At 37.9% G+C, this 12,850-nt stretch overlaps 1 protein-coding gene across 6 annotated transcripts in view; it reads right to left on the bottom strand.

The window, feature by feature from the left end:
- The window catches only part of LOC121387410 (supervillin-like), a 220,021-nt gene that overhangs the window by 65,837 nt on the left and 141,334 nt on the right, over positions 1 to 12,850 (bottom strand). For all 6 annotated transcript variants that reach the window (XM_041518514.1, XM_041518515.1, XM_041518517.1 and 3 more), the window contains one exon: positions 7,571 to 7,697. In XM_041518514.1, the coding sequence (XP_041374448.1) occupies positions 7,571 to 7,697 (127 nt within the window). The remainder of the gene's footprint in view (positions 1 to 7,570; positions 7,698 to 12,850) is intronic.

Below are 12,850 nucleotides of genomic sequence, written 5' to 3'. Positions count from 1 at the left end.
CTTCTTTCCTTAGTAAACCGAAGAACTCTTCCTTCTCCATACACTCCTGTTCATTGTTTGTTTATTGTAATCGTTTCCCACTGAACGATTTACAAGGGCTATTGGTTAATAAAAATCTATTATTTAATTATTATTTTAAATGTAGTGTGAATGCCTTGTAAACACGTCAATCGCGACTTAAAAAAAACCCACGTGAAATAAATATATATATATATATATATATATTTTTTTTTTTTTTTTTTTTTTTACTTCATAACATCATGTAGTGGCAATTGACAACCCACAAAAAAAACTTAGAGGCTCAAATCAAGTAGCTCGTGCACGTTTTCAGTGTCTGCAGGTACCGCCGATCAACCGTCTAAACAGGAAATTTTAAAAATTTTGCCGACTAGTTTAGACGCCGTCTAGCTTGGACGGAGTCGCTGTCTAGACGCAATTATGGTTTGTTCGTGTACTGTAGTTACACACACGTAAGACATAAACAGGTGTTTAAGCATTGTAAATGTATATAGTTACACACACGTAAGACATAAACAGGTGTTTAAGCATTGTAAATGTATATAGTTACACACACGTAAGACATAAACAGACATAAAGTGTTTAAGCATTGTAAATGTATATAGTTACACGACACGTAAGACATAAACAGGTGTTTAAGCATTGAAAATGTCTGTAGTTACACGCGCGTAAGACATAAACAGGTGTTTAAGTATTGAAAATGTCTGTAGTTACACGCGCGTAAGACATAAACAGGTGTTTAAGTATTGAAAATGTCTGTAGTTACACGCGCGTAAGACATAAACAGGTGTTTAAGTATTGAAAATGTCTGTAGTTACACGCGCGTAAGACATAAACAGGTGTTTAAGCATTGTAAATGTATGTAGTTACACGCGCGTAAGACATAAACAGGTGTTTAAGCATTGTAAATGTATGTAGTTACACGCGCGTAAGACATAAACAGGTCTTTAAGCATTGTAAATGTACGTAGTTACACTCATGTAAGACAAACAGGTGTTTAAGCATTGTAAATGTCTGTAGTTACACTCATGTAAGACATAAACAGGTGTTTAAGCATTGTAAATGTCTGTTAACTCATGTCAGGTAAACAGGTGTTTAAACATGGTAAATGTCTGTAGTTACACTCATGTAAGACATAAACAGGTGTTTAAGCATTGTAAATGTATGTACCATATTTTCCCATGTATTATGCGCACTTTTTTTTTTCAGAAAATACAGGTTAAAAATGGGTGTGCGCACTATACATAGCAATAGAAAAACTATATTTTAAAAATGTCCAGCGATCACCCATAAAAAATCGCCGATTGGTAGTTTAAGGTACGTTACAGGTTATTAACAGAGTTAATAACAACGAAACACCAAAACCCACTTAAAAATCACTTTTTACTTGTGATGGTTGTAATAAATGCAAAATAAATCTACAAAAGTATCCATACCTGGACCGTAATTATTTTTAATTTCCATGAGATTTAATTTGGCCATTTCCGGCAAACCGGAAATATACGACACTATTATAAATTTAGAAATCTCGCGCATTCACATTAGCCACGAGAACCAAATGTAATATGCTATATTTTTGTTTTCATTTATTTATTAGTCATTTACGTGTATGGGTATATAATTTTGTTTTGATTTATGCATGTGTGAGTCTGTGACATGTAAGTACTAGCCTTTGTTTAATGAGAAATGTAGGTCTATGTACTCAAGTACCTAACTTAAGTTTTGTTTCTTGAATATACCGCTGCTTTAGCTTTTCGTTAATTTTGGTGACGGGGGAAACGGTACATCTTGCATTCACCGTCGATTTTGTAGTTTAAAAAAGTGGTGCGCATTATATTGTGGTTCATGTTTTTTTTCTTGGAATAAACGTTCAAAGTGGGGGGTGCGCATTATACACCGGTGTGCATAATACATGGGAAAATACGGTAGTTACACGCATGTAAGACAAAGTTTAGGCTTTGTCAATTCGGCTCTGTATCTTTATCCCTGCATTACAGGTATAGATCTGTTTATTTGCATAATAATATTATTTATTCATTTATTCATTCATTCTTTTAATTTCATTCATTCATTCTGTTTTTCCTTGTAGGCTAACTGTGATTTGTGAATGGCCTTGGTGGAGTAGTGGTTAAGCCATCAAACTTAAGACCGGTTGTTATTAATGGCTCCAACCTAGAGCAAGATTAATGACTCAATGGCCAATACACTGATTCCTCTCTCACTTAATGACCACTAGCAACTAATCCACTGTTCTGGACAGTCCAGATAGCAGACTTGTGTGCTCAGGGCCACGTTCCACGAAGCGATCTTAGCCCTAAGGTCAACCTAAGATCAACTTAAGTACATAGGGTAACTATGCACCTAAGGTAATCTTAGGGCTAAGATTACTTCGTGGAATGGGGCCCAGGACAGCATGCTTGAACCTTAATTGGATATAAGCACAGAAATAAGTATAAATTCATGAACTGAAATGAATGATTTGTTTCTAAAATCCAAAATTAATAATAATTTAACACTATTCTTTGAATACTATAACCACATTGTTTAAGAAGAAAAACCCAAATGTCTTCCACTATTACCATATACTCATTTATCATTTCTATAATGTTAAGAACCACAAGATCAATCATAACCAAATGGATTACTATAACAACACAATCCATCAACGTCCAACTCGGGATAAAGACCTCAGCTCATGCACTGAGAGTGGGTGACTTGTATTAATGTAGATGTCTGTAACGTCATCTCAAGACAACAGAATATGGAAAGGAAAGGAATGTTAGTTTAATGACACCTCAGCACATTTGTGTTTTAACATTGGGTTATTTTGACACTTGATCTAAGGTTGCTGCCAAACAGGAGCCTGCATGATGGGGCCTTTTACATGCAGTTTTTCACTATGGGACATTTTAAACTATGGTCTCACTACACAGATGTCATCTGCCATTGAAATCCATGTTAAAATGCCCAACTTCAAATGAAGATTGGCAAATGACTGGGTTCTCATTGGCACTAACAACATACATTATATAAGCATTTATTTTCATTCCAAAATTGAGAACTTTGCTATATAACTGCATCTGGCTGTAGTACCGGTCCGAACAGGTGGTTCATTAACTGATTCACTCTGGCTGTCTCTTGTGCTATACACCCATGTCCCAAAAGGTCAATGCGCAATTTTACAAAAATAACATGGATAAGATCCAGCCAGAAGACTTATGATTGAAAAAGACCAATAGTTTTAATTCTTCCCCTTATTACTAGAAATGAGTAAGTGAACGACAACATATGTCACAATTAGGAACTATGGTGGACCTTGATGAATGAACTCGAAGTCAACTGTGTAGTGAGACCTCTGGCTAGTTAGTGACTAAGATATGGTCATTTCAACATTTGGTCAAGATGATGAGAGGAAGGAAATGTCTAATTTAACGACGCACTCAACGCATTTTATTTACGGTTATATGGCGTCGACATGGTCCTGGTTAAGGACCACACAGATATTGAGAGAGGAAACCCGCTGTCACCACTTCATGGGCTATACTCTTGTCGATTAGCAGCAAGGGATCTTTTATATGCACCATCCCACAGACAGGATAGTACATACCACGACAAAGAGCCCAATGGGTCCATCAACGGTTATCGATCCTAGACCAACCGCGCATCATGCGAGCGCTGTACCACTGAGCTATATTCCACTCCAGATGGTAAGAGATGCAACATACTGCTACCACCATGTTATATTTTTTTTACCAAAGTGCAGCAATTGTTTTATATGCACATGCTCATAGACAGTATACACCAGGGATTTACCAGACGCACAAAACTTGCGTATAGGACGGACTAAAAATTAACTGGACCCGCAAAAATAGAGATACTGCATCCCGTGGGACACATAAAATATCTGACATTTTCAGTAACCCTGTCCACTATCAAAGATCGATCATTCTGTGTAACACACTATTTCTTTTCTACCTATAAACTGCGTATTCAAATGGGGATTCCCCATATCGAAAACAAAAATTGTTAATCTCTGGGCGGCGCTTAATCATGTAAAGTTGGTAATTTCCAGAAAGAGATGGCGGATTTGCGATCATTCGGAACTTCTCGTCAACAGGCCGAACACAATTGGAAATTCCCGGGCGAATAAAACAAATTGGTTAAATGTTCTGATTTGCATTAACAAACAAGTAGCACGATTCATAAACAATGCATGGTATTGTGAGTTTCATTTAGCTTGCAGGAAATGGTTCAAATAATTATACAGATCAAAGTGAACTGTTGATTTTGAAAGAATAAACAATGAATACCGACATTGATTTCCCGAAAGGAAAAACAACAACACAGCTTGTTAAATTTACTTTAATGAAACATATATAGTATACACGTGATTTGTTGTCTGCAGCTCTGTCGTTTGTTTGGTTTTGGGACCCTTTGTTTTCAGGTTGGGACCCCCAGAAAAGAAAGAGGTGAGTCCAAGGGACCCCCATTTCAGAAAAACAAGGTAAATCCCTGGTATACACAAATATATATTACCTGCTGTCACGAGACACTAAAAACCATTAACCACTGCCCTGAACAATAGAGTCCAAATAATTGACTTTTACCAAAGACAGCATATGCATGAACCTTCAATTAAAAAATGTTCAGTATCGTGTTGCGATTTGCTATGCATGTGTCAGACATCACTACACAATTATAAAATTATAAATAGTAGATGCTGATAAATTTTCAGTTGGTTAGTCACTATCACTAATCAAAATTTATTAAATAAAATATTCCAGTACCAAAATTGGACACAAGTATATTGAGAGAAAATGTAAACTGCAATTATTTTACAAGTAACTCTATTTTCATGCTTATATATCCATTTAATGTTCAAGCACAGTGTCCCGGGCATACATGTACACCTCAAGTCATTTGGTTTGGCTGTCCAGGAATGTGGCTTAATGATTAGTTGTGAAAGATTAGCGAAGAGAAACTGGTGTAGTGGTCTTACAACTTTTCATTGAGCAATTAAAATTCTGGGTTGGGGCCGGTACCGGGATCCGAATCCAGTACCTACCAGCCTCGAGTCAGATGACTTAACCACTACACCATCGAAGCCAGTAAGGCATATCGCATGCCATGTGCACATTTACACAGCCAAGCTTCATGTAACTAGAAACACACTGACATAAAAAAAAGCCACAATCAAATGAAAGCACATTGTGAGAAATGACAAACCTTCAGGTGACATCAATAAGTCAAATTGATCTGGCCATATATGCGGGGACCACACAGGCTACAAGCCATGCTTGATTAGAAAGGAGACGTGAGTGCTGCGACAGTTGTATCATGTGTGCAACCTAAGTAATGGTGTCTTAAACGCACTGTGTCTGAAACAATCTCATCTTTCCTTCCTGTGTCTGTGCTACATGCACCATTGCAATTGAGGAACGTTAGGGGGCGTTTCAACTCACACCTCTAATGCGTTATTCAAGTAATGCCCATTTCCTGCCTACCAAGCAGGTCATCTGTACATCAGTCCTGTCCCTCTCTCCCTCTCATCCATCCATTCATTCATTCATCCGTCCATCCATCCATCCATCCATCCATCCATTGGTCCATCAAGTAGATTTGATTCTAAGATGCATCCATCCATCCATCAGTCTATCCATCCATCCATCAGTCTGCCAAGTAGGTTTGATTCTAAGACACATCCATCTATCCATCCATCCATCCATCGGTCCATAAGTAGGTTTGATTCTAAGACACATCCATCTATCCATCCATCAGTCCATCCATCCATCCATCGGTCCATGAAGTAGGTTTGATTCTAAGATGCATCCATCCATCCACCCATAGGTCTGCCAAGTAGATTTGATTCTAACATGCACGCATCCCATCCCATCCCATCCCATCCCATCCCACCCCACCCCACCCATCGGTCTGCCAAGTAGGTTTGATTCTAAGATGCATCCATCCATCCATCCGTCCGTCAAGTAGGTTTGATCCTAAAACGCATCCATCCATCCACCCACCCACCCATCCATCCATCCACTCATCCATCAGTCCGCTAAGCAGGTTTGATCCAAAGACCATGCACTTCAGATGAGCCTCTACCGACTGAGTTAGATCCCACCCAGTATATCAAAGAAGAAAGAAACAGTTTTGGGGTAACACTAAAAGCTGGATTTTTCTTTTTTGAATATCCATGTAATATGTATCACACTGTTATCCTTGTTTAATAGGTTTTTACTAAGGTTTTACAACCTGAATTGAATATAAAAGAAAGCAACAAAAAGGTAAATAAAGAGAAATGAATGTGCACAGAAATTTCACACATTTATTTTACATGTAAAAATTCAAAACGGGATTCTTACAAGTTCAGCAGAATTTCCTTGCTGTAAAACAAATAGTTTGTCATACAGCTAAACAATTTGAATATATTCTTGTTTCTCTACATACAAAAAATATAAAAACTACTACTACTACTACTACTACTATTCCATTACAATCACTGCTGCTGCTGTTGCTGCTACTACTACTAATATACTACTTCTACTACTACTACTACTATACTACTACAACTACTACTACTACTACTTCTACCGCCACTGCCACTACCTCTACTACGACTACTACTGCTGCTACTGCTACTACCACTACCGCTACCGCCACTGCCACTACCACTACTTCTACTACAACTGCTACTGCTACTACTGCTGCTGCTGCTGCTGCTGCTGTACTACTACTACTGCTGCTGCTGCTACTACTACTACTACTACTACTACTGCTACTGCTACTGCTACTGCTACTGCTACTGCTACTGCTACTGCTACTGCTACTACTGCTGCTGCTGCTGCTGCTGCTGCTGCTACTGCTGCTGCTGCTACTCCTACTACTACTGCTACTGCTACTGCTGCTGCTACTCCTACTACTACTCCTACTACTGCTGCTGCTGCTACTACTACTACTACTGCTGCTACTACTACTACTACTACTACTACTACTACTACTACTACTACTACGACTACTACTAATACTACTACTACAGCTACTACCACTACTACTACTACTACTACTACTACTGCTACTACTGCTACTACTACTACTACGACTACTACTAATACTGCTACTACAGCTACTACTACTGCTGCTGCTGCTGCTTCTGCTACTACTACTACTACTGCTACTGCTGGTGCTGCTACTAATACCATTACCACAACTACGACTATTCTACAACTAAAAGTAGTAGTGAAACCTCTCAAAACCGGACCCTCTGTAAATCAGAATTCCCTCAAAACCGGACATTTTTCACGGTCCTTTTTTAAACATCTGTACAGAAAAGAACCTCTCTAAACCGGATACCTCTTAAAACCAGACTTTTTACTTGGTGCTGAGGGTGTCCGCTTTAGAGGGGTTTCACTGTACTACTAACTACTAAGCCTATCACATTATATTGAATGCAACTTTTATCAGTGTTGGCTGAAGCTGTTTTACGAATGTTAGCCAGTCCTCTAGACTGTCAGCAGCAGCAGGTGTCGTTATGAAAAGTACAACGTCTTACCTGAGTTGCAAACCTTGACGCTCGTTTCCGGGCTTTCCTCCGGGGGACGGGCGCATCCTGTTTTGGGGCGGAGTCCTTCTTTTCCTTGCTCTCACTAAACAGCTTCACTTTCTCGATAACACTCAGACTGCAACAACAGTGATAGACATAACAAAGCCGTGTGTCGGAGAAGTGGGTCACACCGCAGGTAGACAACGAGATATATAAACGACAGGTGAAAAGACCGGATGGTATCAGTGCAATCATGCACACATGTCGTATTTTGCAGGAAATAAATTAACATAAAAAGAATCTATGCAGGTGTACAGGTGAAATTTTTATCAAGCTAACGACGAAATAAGACATTTAAGAGAAGTGGGTTACGACAGGTAAATTACAAGTAAGTAATGACAAATGAAAACAACTGATAATACAATTGCAATGCTGCACCTGTCATACTTTATGCATTTAAATTCATATATAAAAATCTGTGCACACATCTGTGAACTCTTATTCTAGATGAAGATGAAATACAAATTAAAAAAAAAAAATTCACCTTATCAAAAATGATTACCCATTAAGAATCGCGTAAAAAGAAAACAACAGAACGACACCACAGGTGTGCAATGTGTTTTACAACTACAGGTATATGACATGTTGATGTATCAACATTTCAAGCCCAGGTGGAAATAAGCATGTATCGAATCACACACATCAAAGAATCTGTAAACATGAGAAAAAATGTTTATAAACGCGAACATTTCACTCCAGTGGAAAATCAAAAGCATGCAGAAAAGAGGGATGGTCATGCGGTGTCGCTCTATCCACCTCAGCTGGCGCCATGCTTCAGTGCACACAGTTAATAACACCGACACAAAGGGGTTTACGTATATACACAGGCAACGTCCTCGCAAACCTGACAGTTCTCATCTTCAAACAAATACCTATTCAGTCATACATGTACTGTGTAAAAAAAAAAAAAAAAAAAAAAAGGAAGAAAACATTTAGATTTGTTTGTATAAATATAAAAGGGTTATGACCTATAGGATATATTACAGTACTTATGGTGTAAGCATATCATACAGAGCATCTTTTAAAAGTAAAGTTTGCATGTCATTAAGAAAAGGAATGTTTGCTTAATATGTCAACACGTTGGGGGTTTTGTTTGTTTTGTGTGTGTGTGGGGGGGGGGGGGGTTCGTCCTTTTTTCAATGACAAATGTTCACACTGGGAGGAGGGGGGTAGAAGAGTGACAAAGTTTTGGCTTTAAATGTCATTACCATAAACTTTTTATCATTGCATGGGGTGGTGGGACCCCCAAAACCCCACATGTATCACTGATAAAAATGTATTCAAACAACATTTAGAAATCAGTATAGTGATCAAAATTTGCTGACATAACACCAGCAAAAACTGATCAAACAATACATGTTCGAGTTTCCTCATTATACAAAGAAAGAAAAAAATGTTTTATTTAACGACGCACTCAACACATTTTATTTACGGTTATATGGTGTCAGACATATGGTTAAGGACCACACAGATTTTGAGAGGAAACCCGCTGTCGCCACTACATGGGCTACTCTTTCTGATTAGCAGCAAGGGATCTTTTATTTGCGCTTCCCACAGGCAGGATAGCACAAACCATGGCCTTTGCTGAACCGGTTATGGATTACTGGTTGGTGCAAATGGTTTACACCTACCCATTGAGCCTTGCGGAGCACTCACTCAGGGTTTGGAGTCGGTATCTGGATTAAAAATCCCATGCCTCGACTGGGATCCGAACCCAGTACCTACCAGCCTGTAGACCAATGGCCTAACCACTACGCCACCGAGGCCGGTCCCTCATTATACAAAATAAACATCAGTTTCACATATACTAAATACGACACCACTAGAGCACATTGATTTTTTTTTTTTTTGTTTGTTTTAACGACACCACTAGAGCACATTGATTAATTAGTCATCGGCTATTGGATGTCAAACATTTGGTAATTCTGAAACGTAGTCATCAGAGGCTACAGTTTTCCTAATGCAGAAAGGGATCTTTTATATGCACTTTCCCACAGACAGGAAAGTACACACCACGGCCTTTGTCCAGTTGTGGTGCACTGGTTGGAATGGGAAAAAACCTAATTCTGTGATGCAGGCACCTCAAGCGAGCACTCAACCGACTGAGCTAAATCCCGCCCCTACACTAAAGACAAGGACATGTAGTTCTTGATGCAGATAAAAAAGAAGAAAAAAAAAATCCTATATCCTGGGTCAAATCATATGCAAAGGTCGAATGTACTTTGGCTATTATTAACGTTATCATAATTTATCTGTATGTAATGTAACAGCTATCAGTCTTCTATGAATACAAAAATAGTGCTGACTACATGTATATCTACATACACTTTGTACAGGTTACTATAATTAGTGATTTCCCTAGAAATTTGGCAAGGCATGGTAGACCAAACCCTTTTGGGGCATTTTCACAATTTTTGGGGCACTTGTTTTTCATTAAAAATACACAAAAATTAATTGAAATAAACATTAATGTAATTTATGTGCTTGCTTTAATAAATGAATGGCAAAAGATATAAAAGGCATATTTTATTAATTAATAATACCTTTTTGGGTGTTTTATAAAGGCAATTTTAGAATTAATTAGTGAAAAAGGCTTGTTTAATCTCAGGGCAGCATGGTGCCGATGAAGGCAAGATGGCGATAAGACTATTGAGGCATGGTGCTGCACCATGCTAAAACAAGCTAAGGAAAACACTAATAATGTCATACTCTTTTCTTTGAAAAAGATGGAGAGAAAACAAGCTACGGATAGTGTACAGTGAAACCCCTCAAACCAGACACCCATGGGATCGAATAAAAAGTCTAGCTCTAATCAGTATCGGGTTTTCATAAAATATTAAACTAGCTTCCATTTCATATCATGTTTATGTCCCTCATGAAATAATTTTCAGTTGTCAAGAGCTTTACCCATAATTGATATTAATTTATATCACTCAGCTCATTTGGTTGGTGTTCCTGTAAGGTTGTTATGCGCCAATCGATGACGTCATCACGTGACGTCGAAGTGTTATGTCCCACTTGGCGTTCTAGTGGGACATATTACTTTGATTTGTACAAAAAAATTTTTTTAACCATGTGTAATAAAGAGAGGTTCCATAGCTGGATAAACCACATGACTAAGTTGAAATATATTCAGTGCAGTTTGCAGAAAGGATGAAGTCAAAATACACATGATTAACTATGGCCCAGAGGTGAAATACACGTAAAACTTGGTATGTATAAGGATGAAGTCAAAATACACATGATTAACTATGGCCCAGAGGTGAAATACACATAAAACTTGTTATGTAAAAGGATGAAGTCAAAATACACATGATTAAAGGAAACATGACACGAGACCATATTATAGCTCATTTTAAAAGAAAAATGATATAAAAATAATATACAAATAACTTTATAACAATAAAATACGTGTAGTTAACTTAAAATGAAGAAATTACGCTAACCAGTATCAAAGTACGATTTATGCATATTTCTTCATGAGCGTTCGGAAAAAAAGGGAAGTGACGTCAGAGCCGCTGTACTCTTCCATTGTTGTTAACTGTTTATATATGGAGTAAGGGGCTTACGATCTTTTCAGTCCAACAGTGCCGTACTGCGCGGCCTTCGGGTGTAAAAATAAACAGTTTAAACGATCGGGATTGTCTTTTTATGGTTTTCCAAAGGATTGTATCCGAAGAAAGACGCGTGTATTTTATCGCAAAAGAAAAGATTGGACACCAACACCGCATAGTACTTTGGTGTCCGCCTAATTACAGCCCGGAGCCCGAACGTTACCCGGAGACAAAAACAGTACTCGGTTGCGAATGCCGAGGTGTACATTGTACATATTTGGCACAAAGATACACCTCAGCATGATGTATTTATATATGTTAAAACAAAAATGTAGAATTTTTATTAATCTATTTTTTGGGAAAAAAAAAGATTTTTCATGTTAGGGCTGTAGGCCTACATAACAAAATCTGTATTCACCGTCCGAAGAAGGAAACGTCAATAAGTAATTAAATATGGCATATACAAACATGGGATTTGGCATGAGGATACATCTCAGTACGATGTATTTAAATATGTTTTTAAAAAACGTGTAGAAAACAATAATAATTTTAAATAATGTTTTTAATCTTCGGGCGGAATACGTTACAAAAACGTTCCTCATCGCCCGAAGCCCCAAAGCAACACAAAGTTCAATACAAAAACCCCCACTACTGTCGGTGTCGAAATAACTATTATGTTTCATCCACGGGCTGACTTGAGAATCGGAGTGTTGTTTTAGTTAATTGGTCCTTTCTTTCCGTGGCCTGCACATGTGATTCCTGATTGGCAGGTGTATATTGCAGGGTATTGACCAGGTAAGTGATTACCACGGTCTAGACATGCGTACAAAATACGTGCCAGTTTTTTTAAGATTACAGGGTATTGTGGCGTAACCTGTCGCGACTATAGTACAATGTTAATGGACATTATTAGCCGCCCTGCTTCATTACTGTAAATAATGCTGTAAAACCCTTGATTAAGTAGACTTTCCCATCTAAAATTACAAAACTGACCAATTACGTAGTACCAAAGAAAAGAAAATTATCACTTGGGTATCGTGAGTGGTCGTTTTTACTCTAACGCACCCTACCAATAGGCCTAATAATATGCTACTTTTTTTTATGAGAGAAAAATACTATAACCCCATTTCGTTCTATTGATGCAAATAGAAATATATTTAGTTTAAAAGTTGATTATACTCTCAAGTCATTTATGTTGTTTTACAAGCCAGGTTAATGAAAGTGAAGCGCCTTGTCGTAAATTAGAGCGTTTGTTTACACTGTGCATACAGATTTCATTATGTACAGCCCGAACATAAAAAATGCGATATTTTCTAAAAAAAAAAAAAAAAAAAAATGTTTGTCCTACATTTATATTTTTTTACATATTTAAATACATCATATCGAGGTGTATCTTTATGCTAAATATGAACAGTATACACCTCGGCATTAGCATCCGAGTTTTTGGTTTTGTCTCCGGGTTACTTTCGGGCTCCGGGCTGTAAATTGGTCGACCGGTCTGGTCTGGCACCATCATTTTCTCCACCCTCCGACTCGCTATCCGTTTTTTTCTTTAGTATCACTGTTGTAAGTAAATGTGTGTCTTTCTTCATTTACTAACAGCTCATATTGATACGGCAAAACGTTTTGCGAACGAACACTCATTGTTTTGGTAAGCTGTGCAAGTCTTAGATTC

Source organism: Gigantopelta aegis, chromosome 13 (assembly GCF_016097555.1).
Source record: "Gigantopelta aegis isolate Gae_Host chromosome 13, Gae_host_genome, whole genome shotgun sequence".
Lineage (NCBI taxonomy): Eukaryota > Metazoa > Mollusca > Gastropoda > Neomphalida > Peltospiridae > Gigantopelta > Gigantopelta aegis.
The sequence above is the reverse complement of the archived record's forward strand: the minus strand, read 5'-3'. Positions and strand labels throughout refer to the sequence as shown.